Source organism: Diachasmimorpha longicaudata, chromosome 14 (genome assembly GCF_034640455.1).
Source record: "Diachasmimorpha longicaudata isolate KC_UGA_2023 chromosome 14, iyDiaLong2, whole genome shotgun sequence".
Classification (NCBI taxonomy): Eukaryota; Metazoa; Arthropoda; class Insecta; order Hymenoptera; family Braconidae; genus Diachasmimorpha; species Diachasmimorpha longicaudata.
In genome coordinates, this window is record NC_087238.1 from 5,783,142 (window position 1) to 5,806,901 (window position 23,760).

General features: G+C 42.1%; 2 protein-coding genes across 2 annotated transcripts; both read left to right on the forward strand.

Moving 5' to 3' along the window:
* The first annotated feature begins 553 nt into the window (after positions 1-553).
* On the forward strand, positions 554-3,568 carry LOC135169004 (uncharacterized). The gene is made up of 9 exons (XM_064133670.1): positions 554-1,215; positions 1,281-1,434; positions 1,503-1,661; positions 1,793-2,031; positions 2,176-2,258; positions 2,316-2,429; positions 2,501-2,799; positions 2,880-3,027; positions 3,106-3,568. The coding sequence occupies exons 1-9, from the start codon at positions 643-645 to the stop codon at positions 3,455-3,457; spliced, it is 2,121 nt and encodes a 706-aa protein (XP_063989740.1). The 5' UTR covers positions 554-642; the 3' UTR covers positions 3,458-3,568.
* A 7,538-nt stretch (positions 3,569-11,106) lies between these two features.
* On the forward strand, positions 11,107-15,613 carry LOC135169018 (uncharacterized). Its single transcript, XM_064133683.1, has 4 exons — positions 11,107-12,179; positions 12,444-12,574; positions 12,652-12,892; positions 13,211-15,613. The coding sequence occupies exons 1-4, from the start codon at positions 11,408-11,410 to the stop codon at positions 15,400-15,402; spliced, it is 3,336 nt and encodes a 1,111-aa protein (XP_063989753.1). The 5' UTR covers positions 11,107-11,407; the 3' UTR covers positions 15,403-15,613.
* Positions 15,614-23,760: the final 8,147 nt, after the last annotated feature.

The window sequence follows — 23,760 nt, forward strand, 5'->3', positions numbered from 1 at the left end:
GGACAGTAAAAAGCGTTAGAACGTACTGCACATGTCAACCAGTGATTGGACATCGGAGCATAAGACTGCGAAGGTTATAGACAAGACGTCATGTCTGTAAACGTCGCCTGATTTTCTCAATGATAATTCAAAGAAAATAGTGTTTTCCATTCGAAGAGAAAAATCAGAGAATTTTTATAGAGAACTTCAGCGAGAAATCATGAATAGATTGCCACAAGATAATCAGCCGTTTTGTCAAGGAATATTTTATGGAACCCTATCTACATTAAACAATTGCCCAACCGCCCAAAATTTACGTTTTTTTTCCTTCATTATTTCTGAATAATTTCCGTAATAATTATTCAAATGAGTGTGTCGTATTTATTAAATTTAAATTGAATTTCACATGAAGGCAAAGGACTTTTTCATTTGCATACACACTCGTGTCCTGATAGAAGACATTGAGTCGTGTCTGATATGGTATCATAAAATTGAAGAATTCAATGTTCACTCATCGTAGGGGCAATCAGCTACGTTATCACCGAGTATAAAAGGATTTATACCGGTTCTGCAGTTCATGAGCTGTTTTATTCAACTGACGTTGAAGAATTCGACTTCTAAAATTTTCGTTAAAACTGAAAACGAACATCGAAGATCCTAAAAATGATAATTCATAACCGACCAGCTCTCATAACAGTGTTAATCTCATGTATCCAATGGGTGCCGAGTACAGCAACTTTGTTAATGCCTGATCACGTAAGTGAGGTCCAAAGATGGAGTTCGGAGTTCCTGAATTTTCTCGCCACCGGCTCAACACGCAAAAACGAAGTTCAATTGTCCAGCAAGTGTTCACAATCAACTGAATATCAAAAAGCTGTTTTGAAAAGTGTATGTGAACAGATTATTGCAGCGACAAATCCTGTGGAGAGTGGGTTAAAAAGCTCAAGTAAAACGAATGACGATGCCAGCAACGAAAACTTTCAGATGCCTGAGACTAAATTCATCGAAGAGACAAATTTATTTGAAAATTTATATATCACAGATATTCCCTCCGCATATAAAATTTTCATTGAAAAATTATCAACAATAGCCCAGACAGGGAGTCTGTGTGACTCATCAAGCAGTGAAGAATTTGATTACAATGGTATGACCAAGGAACTCAGTAAGATATACGCTTTTATCCTACCAGCTGACGATGCACGGTGGACATTGCAGATGATGGTGGAGCACTACAAGGTAATCCTTACATTACTGGCTATTCTATCATCACATAAATATTATTATTTACGTTTCTTTGTCAGGATAGGGGAGATGAGGGTTGTGATACAGAAATGTCAACATCAAGGTTTCTCTACTTAATGCACAACCAACTGCTCCGAATTCTAGTGAAGGGCTTTGTCATGAAAACATTTGTGATATATTTTTCAGCCGCTTCCGATGGATCTGAGGAAACCTGTATGCAGTTTTACACAAGAGGGACGATCTTCATATGTAATTTGATAACACAGAAAAATATTTTTCAGGTGGATACAAGCACAAAAATAATCATCAATCAGTGTTGGACGATGAAACAGATAACTTTTTAAAAGCGGTCGAATTCTCTAAAGACATATTCAGTCAGAAAATAAAGTCGCTATCGAGGGACTTCCGTCGTTGTGATAACGCGGATAGCTTCGTAAGATGTGAGTAAACATTCACAATTATTTAATAAATAATTAGATAGTTTGTCAGTGAAAAATCGAAAGGGGAGATTCGTAAATTTGATGCGAATCGTCTCGATGAATCGAATTCTGAAAAGAATTATTCATTTCAGACGAAAGTTTCTTGGAGTTGGAGGGGCTGTATCAAGGAATTCTGCAGCTGAGCACGGACGCAAATATTGGCATATTGGATAATTCGGATGCAAGCTGTCAGAGCCTGGATACGAAAAACGGCCCGCCCGCTCTCTATTGCGATCCTGAAACAAAATTTTGTGCTGCTCCAAAAAATCGTGCTTGTCGAGGTCGTGTCTGGCAATGCAAAAGTTACCCCTACATCGAGGCGTGTGAGGATGTGAGAATCATGTGACAATAGTACATGGGTCGAATATATTAAGTAGATTGGGATAGCCCACCTTCAAGTTGTGGATCCGTCCAAAATACCTAATATATAACGTATCAAACCCCTTCTAATAATTTTTTCTTCAAAATTATTTAGCCACACGGCCCACGACGTTACACGAAGGTCCGGACCTCCAAAAATCAGCTCAACTGCGATGACTTTCATAGAATTCGTCTGGAGTAAATATACCGAATTATTTATGTTTTAGTTCGCCAGCTAATTGTCATTTATTTCAGTTTCCCATCAGGAAGTGGCGCATGCCTTTGCAAATGCCAGGATAATGATAAGTTTTCTCCATCTACTCATATCATTAGTTTACTACCTGTAGAGTCTGATGTAGCGAATAACATGTACGTTAAAGTTTTCGCAGTTTCAATATTTCGCATATGATTTTAATGCTTTGATTTGGGATATTTCTTAGGGTTATAACAGGCATCAAATTTGTCGTAAGACATGGGATTCTGCAGTTTCAAATTCAGCAAGGACGTATAGATAGGTATTGGCAGGTATATAATGTTACGATGAAACCTATCGACGATAAGGCAGATGAGATAAGTGCAAAGCGACAGGGGCTCCCAGTCCAGACAAGAGATCCTCCACCCAACAACTGGAAACAGCCTACAATCAGAGAGAACGAAGATTTTCTAATTATTACGATAGACGAGAATAATGGCATTAATTTCGATGACCTGCAGGTTCCTAGTGGATATGTCCTGACTGGTTAGTAACTCAGGATTTCAAATGCAGGCACCATGTAGTGATAACTACAATTAGCATTGTTTGGATTTTATCATTTTCAGGAGTTAGATTTATCTTGGCCAATAAACCAGAAGAAAAATCGCCTAAGAGAGTAGAAATTTCCGTGATAGGAACGCAGTACAACCCATTGACCGGAAATTTGTGCGCTACATGCGAACCAGCAATCGTGAAATCTGACATAATCCATAGGTATGTATATGGAGAGACAAGGCTGGGAATGGTCGAAAAAATGATTTCAAACAATTATTTATATTTATATTTTTCTAGAGAAAAATACCCCTTGAGTCAATATCCGATTGAGGGTAATTATCTTACAACTCCTAATTCCAAAGAAGACCAGTATGTCGTTATCACCACATCCTCTATGGAGGAGGACGGGGGTCAAACGACACTGCCCCTCTTCGATGCACTACCTCTTCTAAGCCAACCACCAGCTGCCCTGGCTGGATTGGGGCTGTTTCACAAGACATCAGGATCATTCACTGGACTAGTTTCGTTAAAACTCTTCGATATCGATCGCAGTATCGATATGCAAAATATTATCCACGAAGTAGTTCCGGATGATAATGACTATGCTAATGACCAAAGCTACGAGGCATATGACGAGTCGGTTGAATAAGGAGAGTATTCAGATTCTAAATAACATTCGAAGTTGCAAACAGTTTAATCTCTTTTAAATATTCTACAGTAAATAATGGCATATTACAAATAAACCTTTGTTTCAATTTAATCTTCTTCCCGACATCTCGATATATCACAAAGAGCGACGAAACGATTTTATAACGCCTGCAACATAATTGTGTCTATCCCAGATCTGATGTTGCACCGGTGCATAAAAGCCACACTCCAGCGCATCCTCAATCGCACTAGGCCATTCTGCCATCCTATTATTACCCATGGGACTGGTCTCCCACGCCTGTGGGTAACCTGATCGGGGTTAATCTGACCCTGACCCCTACTTGCCCAGCCACCTGCACGCGACCCAACCTATTTAAAGCTAGCGTGCTTTCCCACCACGCTATAACTATTATTTTTATCTCATTTATTCTATTTTCGCAGCATTTGAAAATAGGGGGAATTTTATCACGTATTATTATCCGTATGTCGTTGGGAGCAGGTGGCAGTCACGATACGGGTCACGAGGTTACGAGATAATGGTCGATGTCAGATGATGATAGAATTCCGTATGAATATTATTTATTGCGATTAAATTATTCATTCGCATCTGAATAGATTTTGGTGCAAGAAGTATTTTTATCTCGCGCTATTTCAATAAATTTACGGAGGGTTAATAATAATGCTGTGATCGATCCATTGACATTAAATATTCCCAAAATGTTATGGTCCGTGAATATTTGTACAAAAGTCTGGTACATTACGATCGATCCAAATTTCCGCTCTCCACCATTTCGTAAAATTGAATGGACAGCTTTACTCTCCACCAAGCGGAAGAGGCTGAGTACACGAAGAGTGAGGAGGGGTAGAAGAAGGTGATAAATTTTTATTTCCTCTCTTCAGGATAACGAAAAGACTATCGTAGTGGGGAAACTTCCCCCTGTACGACTGGTACACGCCCGAAGAAATCTATGTGGCAAGAGAGGTTTTTTCTTATTAATCGCAATCATCGGAGCGAAAAACTGCCGGTACGTGGCTGTAGGCCAATTTTTTCCCGAGTTCAAACGACGATACGAAAAATTCAAGAGCCAAATTACTTCCATGGATATTACCCTCTGTGAATTTTAATTAAATGGCTTCGCATAATATTATAATTTATCTACCTCTCATTTTTCCGGCTTTGTTATCCATTTTTGTCTGTTTTAAAATAGTTCGTGTTTGCAGAGACTACTTGAAGCTTGCGTCAAAAGCATTCAATTAAATTGAAAAAAACGGGACAACGAATTCGTAGTTTCGTAGAAACTCACTGCGCGCCGGTTTAATTAAAGTCTTTGAATCCTTTGATACACCCGTATAGTGAATCACCAGCGATTTGTATCGCATGACAGATCATTATTCATTTTTCGCTCGGCAGTCAGAGAAATTGGTATTGAAAAATGATGCCCTATATATCGACCAGGGCCCAGGAGAAAAAAAAATGAATCAAATGGACAAAAATGATAAAATGAAGATTTTCATTGCAGTCGGATGAATAGAACCTAATTAATAATTTTTTTGTGAGCGCCACTGTGGCTGCGATGTCTGTTTACTTTTTTTTTTCTTTTATCCTCTGTTTAATTAATGAACAGGACTCTCCTGCCATATTTTTCTTCTCTCAAGTGTCTGTGAGTGTATCTGCTCAGAATAGATCAGCTCATTCCCTGGGAGTAATAAAAATAATAAGTTTCTCAGTCCTTTTACTTTTTATGCATCCCAATGTCTCTGTGAATGATAAAATTATCATAAACTGAATAAACTCCTGCTGAAACATGTGTTCCAACCGCTTATGAATTCCCTCAGGTGTTAAACGCTCGATTGGTTGATGATGCACGTGTACATCAGCCGGAAGCGGAAATGCTCTCCGGGAAATGCTGGAACACAAGTGTCTGAACTCCAATCATCCACATGCAAACGCACGTGACACTTGTCACAATCGACATTTATTCCCATCGAACAGACGTTTAGCTGTTGCCTTCAGAAGTTCTAAACATGTTCTCTCGCATCATTCAGCCCCTCCCGAAAAAATAAATTCTAAACACCACTTGTCGGTTCTCCATATTCGTCTCGGGATATGCCTGCGATTTTCCTGGGGGGAATCTCCCTCATCCTGGGGAATATTCCCGCTCCGATATCGAGAGAATTTAGCCAAAAACCAACATATGGTATAATGACCCGGCGATGCTTCTCCATCACTCCTGTTGCCATACCCCGAACGTGGACGAAGAAACACTATCTAATGAAATGCGTTTGCATGAGCCAGAGCTGTTAGCCCTGGTGAATCCATAAATACTTGATGATCGTCTTCTTCGCTTGTTCGAGTCCACGAACGAGGAGAATTAAACACCCGACGCTCCACACGGAATTTTGAATAAACGTGAAAGGATTGATTCAGCCTTTTCACAAGACCAAGTCATTAAAGTGAATTCACCTCTATCTCTTACATTTAACTTTATTTTTATTTTATTCAACTTCTCCCCGAGACTGACTACCCCAGGCCAGGCTTTTTCCTAATTCAACACTGCAGTCCCCCAGGTTTTACGCCTTTCGATAAATCGCACTCAATTCAATTTCGGTTTCTCCGATACCGTTCATTCTCAGGTCTGAATTCATTCGCGAAGCTGAACAATCATTTTTCAATTTTATTCTGACTCTTTTGGGCCGATTGGGATGTGGGGGAGGGACGGGGAGGAAGTGCTAAAGGGGCCGTTTATAGATAGGTTATCGAATTTCTAATTAAAGTAACACCTTCCACTCCACAGCCATTGAAAGAGTCTTTTTCATAATTTTGTTTTTGGAGGCATTAAAGATCAATTGGCCTTCGGGGGGAGATTCTTATCGGGTGTTGAACTATAATGCATTGGGCTGAGAATACACATTGACTAATGATTTTTTTTTTTATCGACAAATATTTATTACTCCTCGCTATTAGTCATGCTTGACGAGGTGGACTGATGAAATCGAAATTATTCGCTTCAAGCTCTCGGTATTTGCCGTCTCGATTAGTTCTTGGGTTTTTCTTTATCGCGAAATACTCATTCTTGTTAATTGAACAAGAATATAAAATTTCGGGAATTTTCGACAGGAGAATAAATTGAAAGTCATTCACAGTTTTACGCGATTTCACATGATATTCATAAATGCTAGTCTTTTAACGAGATATGACGTTAATTTTTGCCCCTCAGATATGCGGCAGGGGTGGAGTGGGGAATGCAGTGCTTTGCGCCAGTTTATTACCGGCTGTAAATAAATAATTACATTTTTTACGCGCAGTCTACTCAAGGGATGTCACGTTTCCCCCCAGTCGCCGTTTAATTCCCGAGTTACTTGTACAACTCGGAGGAATTGAACAAACAGGCTGTTGCAGAATTTTATCATGACTTATTTTTATAATGCAGGTGGAGAAAAAATTACCCCACTGAAAGAAAACTTCGGTAAAAATGTCCTGCCACCGCATTAAGCTCCGGAATAACCGAAAAAAAACCGTAATTTTTATTGAATATTTTTCCATCCGACAAGACAAGAAGTTCTCGCAAAAAACGGTGAAGAAAGTACACTTGTTTATATATTATCCGAAAAAATTCATCATTATCAATTTTCGGAAGAAATGAAGTCAATAAAAAATGCCGACGCCAATAGCCCCCGGTGCGAAAGAGATCGTGATGGATCTTCGGAATGTTTGAGGCTCAAGCGGCGGCTGTTTATACCTTAGTCAGTTCCTCTCTTTGCCCCAGCTCAACATGAACTGCACGCAAGCATCTCAGTGAGATAATCATCCCAGTGTTGCTCATGATACGTGTGTATTGGGGGCGTGAGGGTGTAACGCATTGACTGAAATATTTAACGAGAAGGTAATTTGTACGTGAATGAGCACCTGAGGCATAAGCAGCACCGCCATGTACTGACAATCATGAGAAACCTCAAATAATCTCCCCTCCCCCCCCCTCCTGGTGCCCTCGGTCATTCGTTCATGGCCACTCCGGGGATTATTTCACTGATCGTCCCGCTAAACATTGAACCTCGTGCTTATGGGAAAATTATCAACTTATTTACTTTATTTGAGGCGGTTAACTCTCTCTCATATCGCACTGGTAATCGCATCTCCACACAAGTGTCCACCACCTGCGGTGGAAAATTTATCATGGCGCTGATCTTGCGCCAACACCTCCATCTTCAAGGCCAAGTGGAGTGTAAGCGTTTTATCGTACGTCGACCATCATCATACACCACGTGTATTTTTCCTCTATAAATCTTGATGGGGATGAACCTGCGGGTTGGTATCGAATGATCCGGATCTGAATATTTGTTCGGGGGAAAAAATTGGTGAAGAATTACCGAACGAGTCGAGTAATCGGGGAGCGATCTTAATTATCGTGACTCTTCCTTCCGAATGGGGGGAACAATATTCCGTGGGACATATTTTCTCACTGGGTAATCGGTCGTTCTTCAGGGATCAATCATTTGACTTCGAAAAAGGCAAGACGGATATAGTCAGTGTGACGGGTGTCATTTGAAAGAGGTACAATGAGCACATGCTGCCGGATCCACGGGTTGGTCTCGCTAATTGAATGTCAAATAGAGTCAGGAGGGTTAGAGAGAGTTATGAGCGTCACTCGCCGTCAACAGGGCCCTCAAACTCTCGTGTCTCCTTGTGGTTGAATTTATAGTCCAACAGCGTTCTCTATTTTCGACCCACATCGCCATATCCTTCCACCACGACCAAAAATAATTCAATGAAATTTTAACGTCAATTTCCTCCACTTCCTTCCTAATTGTCACTCCTCAAAAACTCGTTAACTCGTCTCTGTCGAAATAATGTGAAATGAAGAAACAAATTCCATTCTCAGTCTCAGTGATGTTATGCTCCGGGTAGAATTCATCTCTCGGGGGGGAAAAAAATGGAGAAATTAGTCCAAAGAATATCCAAACTGTCGTCTCCACACGACGACTTAATTGCATGAGCGCAAATTCCCTTTGCACGGTGTTGGGACCACATAATTACTATGATCTTGAGACTTCACGGTGCTCCAATTTCTGACGTTAAAAAGGAAACAGAGAGGGCTTAGGAGAGGAAGAGCGAGTGAGATGAAACCGGGGAGACGAGATTTTCGAGTATATGTAACAAACGCCTTCAAAGCCACCAATCTTCGAGTCATATAAACCCGGAGACTTTCACCCTGCCATGTACATATTTACCGAGTCGAGAGGTAGAAAAAAAAACGAAGCATTTAACTCCAGCACTGTTAACATCAAACGTATAAACAAATCTTGGTTTACGAAAATTTCCATTGCAAAAGGGGAGAGGATTGGAGTCGGTTGCGGGAAGCCACATGTCAATCGGAGTTCAAGAGACAACAGACATTTTTTGACGGCCAGGAGGGACAGGTCTGGGGATCTTTTGGGACTCAATCAATAAACGATCAGGAGGTGTCCTTCGTTCATTTCGGAGGAAGAGCTGAATTACATTAGTTAATTGATCAACGACCAGTTACGATGGTAGTCTGTCCACTGGGCCAATGCTGATGGGGAATGAGGGGCACTGGTGTCAGTCCAACTCATGGGTGGGAGGTGTGCCTTCAACGTCTTCTCGTTGTGCCATTTAAGTGACGATAAAAGTGAGGTTTTATTCGCACACTCGAGCCCAGTGAATGGCAGAGGGCATCGTCTTTTATTTCCTCGTTATGCACGTGCCAATAACACTTCACCATGTTGCTGAATTGCAATCAAGCACATTCCGTGGTGACGAGGTGGATGTTCAGGTTAAAAATATCCTATTGATCTGTTGTCGTCCTGTTGGTGGTTGAGATGATGATTCAAATCAGTCATTAAATGATGGAGCCACTTCTCAGCTCTCGTATCATTTATCTCAATTATCCCCTGACTTCGTATATCCGTAGAATTTCACGTAAAACAATTATTTAATCTGATTACCCCGCGAGATAAATCAAATCTGACTTAAAACAACTCGCTGGTCAACGGAGACTTAAAAAACGTCTCCATCCTGTTCTTCATCAATAGGCAGCAGTGGAAATAACCCCATCAGTCACGATATATTTGTCAAAGCCAACTCAACGCATCCCCACGATGATAGAAACGATTCGAGTCCCCTTCTTCCGGACATCTCCAAGGATATCAAGCAAAAGAGATGCAGAAAGATATGTCGTCGGGCCAGAGCTGTCCCCTGTCTCTCCACCAACTCTTCCCACTTTTCAGGGTAACTCCTGAGACTCAGACTCACCTCCTGTAGTGGCTGTCAGAGGTTCTCCGAGCAGGATCCTCCATCCCCTTATCCCCATGCAACTGTCGCAATTCTGAATCACTTGACGTCAACGATGCTTGGATAAATTTCGCATATTACATCTCTTTCCCGCGTTCTTTTGTCTCTCATTTTTATCCAACGAAAAATATCAAGACGAGACTGACTCGACGGCCTGGAAAGATACATTCGTTTTTCGAATCTGTCTGCCAAATACGTCTCTGAGATTGCTCACAATGCTGAATGCATTCCGTGGCCCTAGGCTGTTTCCCCTCATTTGAATAAGACAAATGAAGACATTCTGCCAGGGAATGACGATTGCTGGATGATGGTGATGTCCCACCGATAGCCAAACCCACGCATTATCGCGCCTGTGTCCCTGAACATCTCCACAACGTACAATTACGACGCATCCATCAGATCGATTGATTGAAATCGTTACGAGACAATGGCAGGCAAGACCTACCTTAACGATCCTGTTTCACGTGGGCTACAAACTCAAGATTATCCGGATTAAATCGGCTTAGAGGCATCGCCATCGGGTTCTGCTACTCGAAGTTTCTTGTATCCGGTGAAATTTGATTCGCAAACTTCATATATAATTCGCTACACATTACCGGTCTGTGCGATCGGCAAAAAGCTGGGGGATCCGTAGTAGTTTGAAGGGTTCACTGCGATAGGGCACGGTAAATTCACTATTTTATTATGCAAATAGTCGGTGGACAAGTATGTAACTTGAAAAAACAGGGAAACTGGGATCTCAGGGAGTTCTTCATTTTTTCCTTTACCAGGAAATTCGGTGGAACTGAATAGTTTCCAGGGGCGCAGTTTCGATGAAACAATTTATGGTGGGGTACACAGAGCATCGGAAATTGGAACTCCCATCAGTGCATCTATCCGATGATGTAGAATAGAGGGGCTAAATTTGTTGTCTAAAAATAGTACGGAAGAGGGTGATATCGGTAGGAAAATCGAAGTATCTCCGACTCGCAGCCGTTCAATCGTAATATCTGAAAGTTTCAGTGCTGCAAGCGCAGTATGATAATCCCTCGCTCCCATCTGTCTAATACAACCGAGTGGAACACAGAATGAAAGTTTTCAATCCAATCAGCATTTCCAATTATTTACTCAACCAGCAAGTTTCCCCCGACTATTTAAAATGGAAATCGTGTTATGAATCTGCGTTTATTTTATTTCATCGTTGCAGTTGGGGAGTGTGTGTTGATAAAGGGGTTGAACAATCCTCACGCCATCTGGCGAATGTTGGGTTTAAACTCGCGAAGATGTATTGAACAGTCACGAATGCGCAACGGGGGTTGCGCCTTTCCAACCCCTATGAACTGTCAGTCGACGCTCTCGACGCACCGCAGTCTGCAGAAAAACGTTAGTACGCCCGGGGAGCCATAGCTGAGCGCGATTACAATCGTCGTGTGCTCCGAGCGGGAGAATTGCATTTGAAATTATGAAAATTTGAACGATAAATTTTCCATCATCACTCAGTTCTGCAATGTTATCGTCCTAAATCGAAACATATCTGATTGCAAAGATCCAAGTTGATGTAAAATGTGAACGTAGTAAACAATCAACATTTGAATAGGGTAAATCTTGAAGTCATTTGATAAACAAATTCAGTAGTGAGAGAGAGAGAGATATAGTCTGACAATGCGACCAAGTGTCATTCTGCCAGTGCTCGTGCTGTTCGTGTGCACTCGGGTTGTTATCACAGAAGCCAAACTCCAGCAACAGGCAACGATCGACGTGACCGAGGAGGATGAGGACGATGATGATTACGACGATGACTACTCAAAGCCCGAGATCGATGACGACGGGAGAATCTACAAAAATCCCCGAAATTCACCCTCGGCTATGTGCCCGAGGGATGAGAGCCAGGCAAAATTACTCGGGCAAAAGTGTCTGAGGAAGTGCTCGACGGATGAGGATTGCAAGAGTTCGAAGAAGAAGTGCCGGTGCGATGGTATCTGCGGTATGTCCTGTCTCAAACCCGAGAAAATGTGTCCTATCCTGCAGGAGATATCTTACGGTAGAATGACAGTTACTGGTAATTTCTTCGGCGATACTGTGCATTATGAGTGCGATCCGGATTACTTCATGGTGGGACTCGGGGAGAGAAATTGCCGGGGCGACGGGACTTGGAGTGGTACCGTGCCGGCTTGCAAGAAGGATACCAATTCCTTCTGCACTGAGCCACCGAAAATTGCTAATGCGAAGAACAGTGCACCCCAGGATCAGACGACATTTGATGTGGAGAATACGGTTCAGTATTACTGCGATCACGGGTATGAAACGATGACGCTGTTCCAAGAGGCCAAATGCCTGATGATGGATGGAAAGGTCAGTTGGTTTGGACCGGACATAGCATGCAGCCCGAAGAACTGCGGCTCACCTCCGGATATACCGAACGGATGGCACGCGGGTAGGTTTCAGTCGGGGAAGTATATCATAGGACAGCCCATAGGTGGATTTCCCCAATAGATTATGACCTTGAAGTGCTGCGAGCACATTCAGTAAGCACCACGATTCTGTCCGGCACTTGGTAATCAACTGTCAATCAATCAGTTCCGAGTCAGAAGCGTCATGCTCACTGATGGTGTCTTCAGCATGCCATTTGTCAAGTTCTCATGCATTTTCCGCCCTCTGAGCAACTGCATTAAGGTCATTGCCTTACCTTTCTGTTAAGGTGAGTGTCATACCTACAATTGTCGAGTTTCCTATCACTGCGCTGACGGGCACGAACTAGTCGGCAAAGCGGAGAAAGTTTGTCTAGCTGACGGCACTTGGACACCGAAGGATCTTCCCCAGTGCGTTCAAGTAAGTTTCCATTGACATGCCCGTAGTCCGTCATTGAGAGTGATTGAGTGCAAATCCCGTCCTGAAATCTGTCACAGGTAACGGCCGTTCAATGCCCATTACCCGATCATCCAACCAATGGCAAAGCCATTTACACGTCCTACGCTTACAATGCGATTGTCTCATACGAATGTAGATATGGTTACATATTAGTGGGACAGGGAACGAGGAAGTGTCAGGCTGATAGGAAATGGTCTGGGCAAGCTCCCATGTGTAAAGAAATTGACTGTGGCTCACCCGGAATTCTGTACAACGGATGGATCGAGGGTATTGATGGGGGTGAGTTTGAAAAGCATTTTCACTACTGATCGATCCCGTCGCTTCCACAACGTTAACCTTTATCAGTCGCTCTTTGTCCCGGAAAATATAGACTTTTTTTTTCCTAGTTCACCTCTCTTTTCCACTTGTTTTTTTTAAACTTTCACACTTATCTGCTTCAAACTCTTTCACATCCCTTTGCCGTGTCTGAAAGGTAGTTTTATCATTCATCCGAGCGAAGCAAAAAACTATCATCCAGAGATAAACTCCTTCACGTGAACTGTCTGACCTTTTTCATGATGAAGATGTTACCTTTTTCTTATGATTTTCTGTTCAAAGGGACCGGTCTCGGGGCAAGTATAATCTTTCGTTGTGAGACTCATATGAAGCTCGAGGGCAACACATCGTCGGTGTGTCAGAAGGATGGCAAATGGCGATATCCTTTGCCCCACTGTCTCGCACCATGTATCATTCCCCAGATTGAGAAAGGCCACATTACTGTGGACCATCACGATACATCACCCGATCATATAAACAATGTTACGGTTGTTGAACACGGGGATAAGCTCAAAGTCTTCTGCATACCAAACTATGAATTTGCGCAGAACAGTACACCAGTTGTCTGCAACAATGGAACCTGGAGTATTATTCCAACATGTTCACCAGCGAGATGCAAACAATTGCCAAGAACACCGAAGAACGGCATGGTGATTGCCCCGAAAATGAATCACGGAATGAAGGCTGTGTTCAAGTGTAAGGATGGGTTTGTACTGATCGGTGGCCCTAAGAATGATTCCTTCCATGTGGAGTGTCACTACGGCACCTGGATTGGTCACACTCCGTATTGCGAGGAAGTCTACTGCGCCTTTCCAGGGTACGTTCCCAACGGAAAGGTTCTTCTCGTCGGGAATATGGGAGTCTACGACTACCGGCCCTACGTCAAGAAGGTGCCCAACAACAAGCAGATTATGTACGACTGCGACAAGGGATATGTTTTGAGTGAGGGGCCTCCTGGTGCAACGTGCGTCGGTGGCAATTGGAGTCCACGAGAATTACCGGAATGCTTACCCGGACAACATCCACGAATTCGATGGAGCCGGCGAAGAAGATCCATTAATGAACTGGAGGCGACAGGCAACTCAACGACGAATTTCAAAAAGTTCATTGAGTTCTTTCGACGTGTTGGCAAGAAATTGCTACATATGGAATTGGATAAAGCACAAGAAGCTGAACGACGTGAATTGGAGGCTGAAGAATTCACCAACTTCACAACTAAACCCTTGGAGTTAGTTGATAATAAACCGCAGAATAGCTCCGATAAACTCGATATCAAGATTCATCCGATAAATTCCACCAATACTATCCAGAGTTTGTTTGTTAGGAAGAAGCATTCCCCTCATCGTAATAAATCACGCTCCAAGGATGATAAGATGATAGACTTCCTGAAGATTGTTTATCGTAAACTTAAGCGTATTGATTCAAAGAGGAACAACACCGGTGTTAACACAACCATGCACGAACTACTAAATCTCATGACAAAAAACTTCTTCCACGTTGATCTCGCTGAGTCTCGTCGTAACAATACAAATCGCAATCACGACAACTTTGAAATCCGTAATCAACGGGAATTCAGCAAATTAAAACGTGAATTCGAGAGGATAATGAAGTTTTACAACAAATCACTCAGATGGAGTGAGAAACAGAGTAGAAAAGACTCCAAGCGACGAAAGACTGAACACAGTGATGATAATAAAGTTTCCAAAGAAAAGAAACGAAAGAAGGGAGCCAGATTGAAAAGTTATTACCGCGGTTTCTACGAGTTTATCAATGGCTATGTCAATGAAAAATTATCAATATTGGAGTCACAGAATGGAACTGACGAGCTCATGAGAAAAATGAACATTGACAAATTTACCGTACGCAACGGGACAACCTTCACCGTCGGCGAAATATACGCGTTCTTCAAACATATCATAGATAATAAATTGCATTCCGAGGATATCGTGACAATGCCACAGCCCACATCATCACCCCCAACATCCACAAGTCCAGGTACAAGCGATAATGAAATAATTTCATCAACTGCACCATCATCAACCACTGAATTTCATCTGGACAATGAGATACCGAATTCGGGAAATAAAAGCGAAGTAGCTAAACATCGTACCAAGAGAATAAGAAATGCCAGTGAACAGACAACAAGTGCACCCCATCAAAATCGCAAACTCTTGTCGGTAAATTCACCGTTGAGCAGCTCAAAGATATCGTCACACACTAGTAGCGCCCAATTATCAAAATCAAAGCAATTTACACTGAATGGTCTCGATGCGCAGCAGCAGAGCCGCACAAAGAGGTTCCTACCACCATCTGAGTTGGATAATCAAATATTCCTTAAGAATCTTTATCTAAATGCTTACGAGGACGAATACAGGGCGAATGTTCGTCGTTCGATTACACAGGACAGTGGACGCGCTAATTGGACAGCTCTGAGGCGTCGCAAGGGTAATCTCGGTCATTATTCGATCAAGTGAGGAGAATAATTTATTTGTGATATTATGAAGAAAAATCAACAAAATAATTCAAAAACAATTTATTAAAACATTTACCAATTATCGAATGAAAATGAATGATTTTAGGTGACTATACACAATATTATACAATAGTTGATGGTTAATCCTTTCACCTTCCAACACTGTAACGTGTATAACTGCTTTTTTGAATAAAAATGGGAACTAAATGAGAGATTTTCCGGGGGTCTCCAGTCATTGTTCGATTGTTGCCAGGGATGAAGCCTCATCGATCCACTAGGTAAGTACTATTTAAATAATGTTTACAACAAATGCTCCTCTCGAAAAAATCCCAGAAAATCATTTCTCCCTGGGCACATCACCGAATTCGTTATCGCGAGTTCACGCACCGTAATTATCTCACAACACAGTGACATTTGCCACACTGGACGTGTATCGATCGCTCGGACACGCTACACTTACTCCTGTAGACGCTACCGAGTTTACGTATCATTAAACATCGATACTCAAATGATATTGAGTAGGCGTGCGGTTCTAAGAGAAAAAAAAATGGAGACTACCTCGGTATAAATATTATTACAATATCGTTGGTCAACTGCACCCACTTAATGACACCTCCTCATAATTGACTTCGAAAATAACTCGAGGTGTGGTTATAAACATTAATCGCGCGCATGCATCAGTGCGTAATTCCTCGACGTGGAGGGAACACTAAAAAAAAGTTCAGATGGAGAGACAGAATTTTATCTGTCAAACAGTCGCTGTTTCATTAATTACGAGCCAATTATAAAGCGCAAGTGGGTTGAAATGTGTTGGTGGATACGGTAAACGAGAGGAGAAGATAAACGTGAGAGTTGAAATGGAGGGAAAAAAAGAAAAATGGCGATATCATCTGGAGCTACTTCGTGCGGATACACTGGTGCACTCGTTAACACATCCGAAATGGGTGGACACGTTGGCAGATTGCTGGGGTGGGGTTGGGGATTTTAAAACATGGGAGGAATCGATGATACGCGATTTTCGTACATGAGCTTTCATTTTATACCGATAATCCCACCCCTCTTCACCGCCCCCTTCACCCGCACACATTGATCTTAACGGGTTTGTATTGAGTATTAAAAAAAAATCCTTTTACCGTCAGAGCGACGATTACGAGGGGAGGGGGTGTAGGGGTTGGGGGGAGGGGCCCAGCGAAATCAATGAAAATATCTCGACTGAAAAAGTGATGTAATGGAGCTGCTGTTACGCTGCAAATCCTCTGATTCCGAATTGTGACGGATATTTTACCCTCACGATAGTGTGGGTTTTAATCGACGGGAGATTATATCTAACTGGGATTGACTATCAACGGCGTTTCAATGCACGTGGGTCATTAGCATGTTCATACACGTAATGGTATAATTCATTTAGATGATTTCATAACGGAGGCTCTGTAAATTCTAGGTAATTGATACTAATCGACGATTGCTAATCATTGTGAACTGGTTCAGTCAATTTACCCGATCCCAGACTGAAAGTCCCACCGCACATCCTTTGTCATCTTCTCCTGGACATCGGGGCTGCTCCCGAATGATTTCTCTTGTGTAGTAATTTTTCTCCAACGTCTCTTCCGCGTATCGTACGCTACGGAAATCATGAATGAACAGTGAAAAGAGAAGCCACAAGACGAATGAATTTCCGAGCAATTCCCGAGGTGTCCGAAGGCTCTTAACCCACCACTTTGATGATAATCTCATTGAAGCAACACCATCTACACCGAGTGGAGTTAAGCGGGCTTCCTGTCAATTCACTTGGTGTCAATGGTAGTGTTCCATCAATGAATGGTCTCCAGCGTCTTAAAAATTGTCCAGTTATATTTCATCAATGAGCAAACGGTCTTTACATCTCACAACAGGATTTGCCTAGATGCACTCTCGCCTTGAGACGGGTCGATAGGGCGTGGTGGGGTTGGCAAGGCGTGCGCCATTGTCCTGGCTTAAAATCCATGAATGAAGTAGTAGTGTAGAGTTCATAGAGACATGTCGCGTTGTCACGGGGACAGATTGGAAACGATACAATATTCAGGCAGTTCAATGCAACCGGTCTTTTTCGCTTCTTTTTTTTTATTCAATTCAGGACGCGCGTAAATGAGGACAATGTCCAGGGGACAGACCAGTGGTTGGCCGTTGGACGGCCGACAAAAGCCAACTCAGGCGAGGAGAATCACAACCATTTTCCGGAAATACTTGAGTATGGCCATTTTAACCCTCCCGCTCTTAACGTCTCCCAGGAGAGTGAGATCTCATCCAAGATTGCCATTTGCTGTTCTCTCTCTTCTTCTTCCACCCCTCGCCCTCAGTTTCTCGCGAAAAAACCTGGGAATAAGGTGGCATTCTGAGAAAAAGACACGTAAACGCCAGGTGGGTTTAGAAAATACGCTCCTCGGGGAGTTGAGGTGGAAAAACTCTTCGAGATAAAAATACTGGAATTCCGCGGGTTTTAAGTAAATGGGAAAGAGGAAATTACAAGGTGGAGAAAACACGAAAGTGTTTTTACTGAATGTTAGTTACCTTTAGTGAGTACTTCTTGCTTATGGCGGGGGCTTTAGTCCGATTCGTTGGATTGGGGGAAGTTTTTTGGAAAATCTGAGGAAGAGAATTTCAAAGATTATTTCGTAAACATTTTAACGTTTGTAATGGGAGAAGTCAAATCGATTTTATTATTATAATGTAGAGGTGATTACGGGTGAGGGTAAAGAGAAAATTACTCGAGAATTTACTCGCAGCTTTTCCGATGCGCGATTGTTACCGGGAAAATTCCGAGAGCTGATTCGGGATGAAATACAAAAAAATATATCTCCCTGTCATCTGCTGCAGGTATAAGACTCCAGTAATGATCATAAGCCCCTGGAGAGGTTGTTTACCGAGTATTGACCGAGCGGTGTGTCCCTTCGAGTCGAATTGTACTCGAGAATACTCAAAAACATTCACCAATGTCGCCCATTCACGTTCTCTCATGGATGAGTTTCATGCCTCAGTGATTCGTCGGAAGCCGGTAACTTATCCCACGATTATGACACTAGGAAATTTTGTCTGTACATCCGGCCGAGGTGTTGAAGCGTTCACTCGGTTCATCAGTGCGCGAGATTTTGACGGTGGGCTAACGCCACGGGTCCCGGGTCCCAATAGGTGGTCTCAATTTTTTTTTCCTCTCCCCCCCGCCTCTCCTCGCCATTTTTCCTTCTTTCAACTCCTTTATATTGCCAGTTTTGCGCTTTCGGGTAAGAGCCATTCGCCACTCTCCGCCGCTCTGTAATCAGCCCACCTTTTCTGGGGCGAGAGTGCTCGGTAGCCATTAACACCGCCTCGCACTTTTTTTTATTTTTTCACAACAGCCAAATATTTCAATAAACCTGGAGAATATACCTCTGTTGAATTCCCAGTTTCCTACTCTTTCTCTCGGCGAGGAGTTTTTGTTTCCACTTTATTCGCCAAACATGGCGGGATAATGACCGCTGCGGAACCAGCGGCAGCACAGAGTTAGCCAAAAAGCGAAATGGGATTTTCAGCAGTGAAAAGTTGGAGAAAAATTATTAAAAAAAGTAAACGTGGAGCACAATACATGCCTCGAATGTTAAGGGAGCTAGAGGAGAGGGAATTTCCGGAGAAATTACCACTGTATACGGTGAAAGGGCTTTTGTAGAAATTTTTGATAATTAATTCTTGATATTATTATTTTTATTTCCAAAAAAATTTGTTGTGTGTTCGCGATAACTCGCTGCTCATTCCGGGAATGAATTTTGGGTCTAGAGACCGTTCTTCGTGAGTAACAGCTGTAATTTTCTCCATTCGGAAACAAAACATATAAAATTCTCTTTTCTCTTTTGGATTTTTCATGAAGATGAGAGAAAATTCGAGGTAGTTGCCATAAAAAAGCCATCACTATGGTGTAGCGATAAAAGAAAGTCAACATCGAAGGTAGAGTGCTAAAGTGGATGGTGAAAAAAAAGTCAAGAAAAATGTGTATTTTCGCACGCAAATCTGTCGGAGGCTCTTTGCCAAATACGATTTGCTCTTGTCAGCGGAACTCAGAACACCATTTATGGAATATCCCTCACTTAAGGAGAAAAAATTATTCTCTCAGACGCAGATGCAATTACGGACTGAAATCGTTTGCAGAAAGATGTTTCCGTGTATTACCCGTAATGATCTCACATCTTCACGTAGAATTTTTAATCCCCACTCCGTAATCCCTCATCCACATATTTTATTAAACAGTTATGAATTCACCTAACAATTACTAATAACGTTAAAAGCGCAGGAGTCAGCCAACTAAAAATATTTGATTCCGTCAATTAAAAAACCGGAAAGACTCACCGAGATCTCATCGATTCCGAAAATAAGGCCAGTCCCCTGAGACGATGAATAACCGTAAGTCCAGGAGTACCAGAAGTTGTAGCAATCAACTCATATTCGAAGGAAATTTCGAAATACCCGACATTGACGCGAGTGTAACCGATGAGCCTGAGAAACTCAAGGAGTTTAAGCCACCGGATAATTATTTCGTTGGTTCTCACACACTCAAAGGATATGCGCAGCTTGTCAAGATGAATGTATTAAGATTTGGGTGAGTTAATCAACTCGGCTAACATGCGATGGATATTTCGAAGATTGTTGGTGTGAAGCACACGGGGACAGGAGAAAAAAACCGGTAAAGTTTAATTGCTGTATTTATTCGGCATGAGGGAGCATCGCATGTGAGCGGTGTCTTTGGATCATCGTAAAATCCGGAAGCCAAATTAATTTCATTTGTTGAAGCTTTCACCAAATGTTTCGGGACATTACCAGAGACGAGACGCTTAATTTTAATTAATGCAAAAAAATAAATCCCCGATGACGATAATTTATTCGTTAATTTTGCTGAAAATCATTCGAAGTTTGAGTGTTTTACCGAGCGAATGTCGGTTTTTGCTTTTATGAACATTCTCACCGTGTAATGCAACAAAAAAAAAATGTATTAACACACCTCGACCATTTCCATTCTCCCAATTCGCCCTCCAAATCCGACAAAGGAAATCCTAGATCATCCGCAAAGAAACGGCTTCGATTTCCTGTCCAAAAAAACAAATCCCCAAAAAGATGAACTGACTGTGGGACCGATGAATCAGGATCTGTGGGATGAATTAAACCCCTTTGGATAGCATTTCGATCCATGATACGCGTGTGGTCCATTGGATAAGCCCCTCTACACGCCTCGGGGCTCACTCATCCAAGACATACACACTCATTGTTGAGGAAACATTCACTGATTCCAATGCACAGCTATACTTCACCCTGAGAATCCCATTCTCTCATTCACCTTCTCCCATTCTCTACATCTCGTTTTTTCTAAACACACACATACACACACACACACACACACACACGGATGAATTCCCTTTTTCCCCAACATAATGCCCCGTCTCGGGCACAGGTGGCTCAATGAGAATTCGAGTGGACCCAATGGGCGCATTGTCCCCACCCAAGATTGTTCTGAAATTGCGCCCACTGAATAGCCCAACTGCCCAACCTCGGTGGACAACCATAACCAATATGAATGTGATCCTCGACTGTGAAATAAAATCGCTGGTTTTATGGTACAGAAGGGGTTGATAAACGACGGTTGACGCTCACTCCACCAACCGGACTTGACCTCCGAGAATGCGTGAGCAAGGACGACGGATAATTCGGGTACAGCCGACGTTGAAGATACGAAACACCGACCGAAATAAATAAATTAAATTTCGCTAGGAGTTGTCTATTTTTTAGGGGTGAACATAATTTTAGGGGGGAACGTCCACTGTCATCAATGCAGTTGTGCTCATTATAAAAAAATTAATCCAGCCTCATTACCCCAACAATTCATTCAATTAAAAAAAATCTTGAGGAAGAGATTAATTAATTCGCCAAATTGCATCAACAATGAATGTTTTTCAGCCAAGAATTCCATTAGTTACAGCACATTTTGAATTTTTATGCTACATTTGCTGCGATTGAAATTCATGACCTTTATTTTTCTGATTCTAATCTCGAAGCGAAAGGTTTATGTTTTTTATTCACGAATTGCCTTCATCACAATAGGTTGTGGCACTCATTCGATTGTATTGGCAAAGAAATCCTTGGGGAGTACAACAATACCATGATTTCATTAATCCAGGATGAATAATATCTTATATATTCTTCTACGCATCATTTCGCCACGGTCTCGTGGAGGCTCCATCCCAAACAACACTCAAGCCGCTTAGATTGGAGTGAGATTGGATCCAATTTCTTTTCGATGAATAGAACCGACCGAGTGGGGTAGGAAATAGAATCTTCGTGAATTGAACTTAATCGCATCGATTCTGTGGATATTATTACCACTGCACTTCAATTATACGGGTTACAAATGTGAATCTGCATCTGCTATTACATTATTTCTAGGAATACGTGCGCTAGACAAACTATTATTATATATTGAGTCGATATTCTCGATTTAATGGGGATCGGCGGACTTTGTTGGGATGAAATGTGAACAGATGCGTTTGCGCAGATTTTATTGGAAGTGCTCAAAGTCAAGTGGCATCATGGCATCGATTTATTTATTTTATATTTAAACTTTTACGATCTGTAATTTCTTCGGATTTTCAATCGATAGAAAATTAAATTGATGGTGATGATGAAGGACAAAATGAGTGGACTTGTTTAATTTTAAAAAATTACATTAGACCTAATCTTCAATAAGTCTCTCCCCCTCCAAATGACTTTCCATTTCACTCGGAAAAATAAAAAAAATGAGCAGATAGGAAAGAGCTCAAAGGCTTGCGTTGTCTGTCGAGGACAAGCCCATCAGCCAGTGCGTCAACTGCACTTGATGTGCCCCTTCATCAGTGGATAATGATGTGTCTGAGGATGAATAGATCGTCTGTGATTCCCCGGATATAAACATCCAGCCATTTCGTAGGAATTTTAATAAACCGACGGATAAACCAAAGAGAGCATTCAAAAAATCCCGCCACTTTTTTCTATTTATCTCCGCATCTGATTGATGCCGTCTCGGTATGAAAAATGAATGCAATTGTGAGAATTTGGTACCAAAAATAATGTCTACTTGATTCTGAATGGGGGACCTAACGATTCGAATTCCTTTGTCAATGAATGCTCCGGTGGATTTTCTTATTTTTCATGGCGTTGACTATCACCAAATAATCCAAAGTCACGCTGTGCCAAGGCATTGGATGACTGTCTTGGCCCTCAATGAATGTCCCACCAAGTTGGGTCCTCACTGTACGTGGGATAGTTGTCCACCTACACAGTCGTCACGTCGTTATATCGCCAATGGTCCTTTAACCCTCCCATGCAAAAGTGGTTCCTAACCACCTTCGTTCTTTTACAACTCCTCCATTCCCTGTTACCGACTTCGTTTCCAATAGAAGGTTGTAAAAGTGTTTTTAATGTGTCCTCTCTGGGGTTTTTTAATGAATTCTTCATAAGACAAGTCTCCATATGGTCAGTGCTAATTGTTTCGACTTAATCCCGGATTTTTATGATTGTTGTAAAGGGTTTCCGGTGGTTTCCTGAAGTCTTAAAAAAAAATACTGGGAATTCTCCCCATCATCCCCTCGGTGTTGACAATTGCTCTTCGCATAATTACCCGCGCATAATTACCCCCGTATTATTGTAATTTTTGTGGCAGTATTTGATCTTGGCGCGATTTGTCGAATATTTCCTCGTCACCCTTCGGAATAATACTGTTATATAAATGACATCGATTAAACACAGCTCACCCACTCCAATCACTTGTTTTATTGTCCCCTCCGGTCGGCAATCACCAGTGATACATCGGTGTTCATTGGAAGCGCGGTCACGGTCCCGACCCGCTTGACAAGCTCTCGATCACGGCGTGAGGTCCGTTTTCAGACATATTCCTGGAGCTGGATTGTGTCTCCCCGTTCTCCATGGTATTCCAGACAGTGTGCCAAGCAGCACCCCGTAAAATGTCTGGACAATGACCACACGAGGATGTGCAGCGTCACGCGCGCGCCTTTCTGTCGCCGTTGGAGAAGATGGGGTCTTGTGCACACGCTCTTCTCACTCGCTGCGTGGGGTCCCCCTTATCGCTTCGGCATTTGAGAACTTTTTCCGCAGGACAAATAAAAAATTATTTAAAAATTACTGATTACTGAACGGTGATGTTGAACCCATTCACATTGTACAAAATTTTAAAAATATATTAATTAGATAAAAATCAATACCTCGAATTTCTGGTCAAATCGGGTGTCTAGTAAATGATTTCATTGTTTATTTAATTATTTCGGGGTGATGATGGGGTTGAGCGGAGGCTGGATGGAGTGGATAATCACCT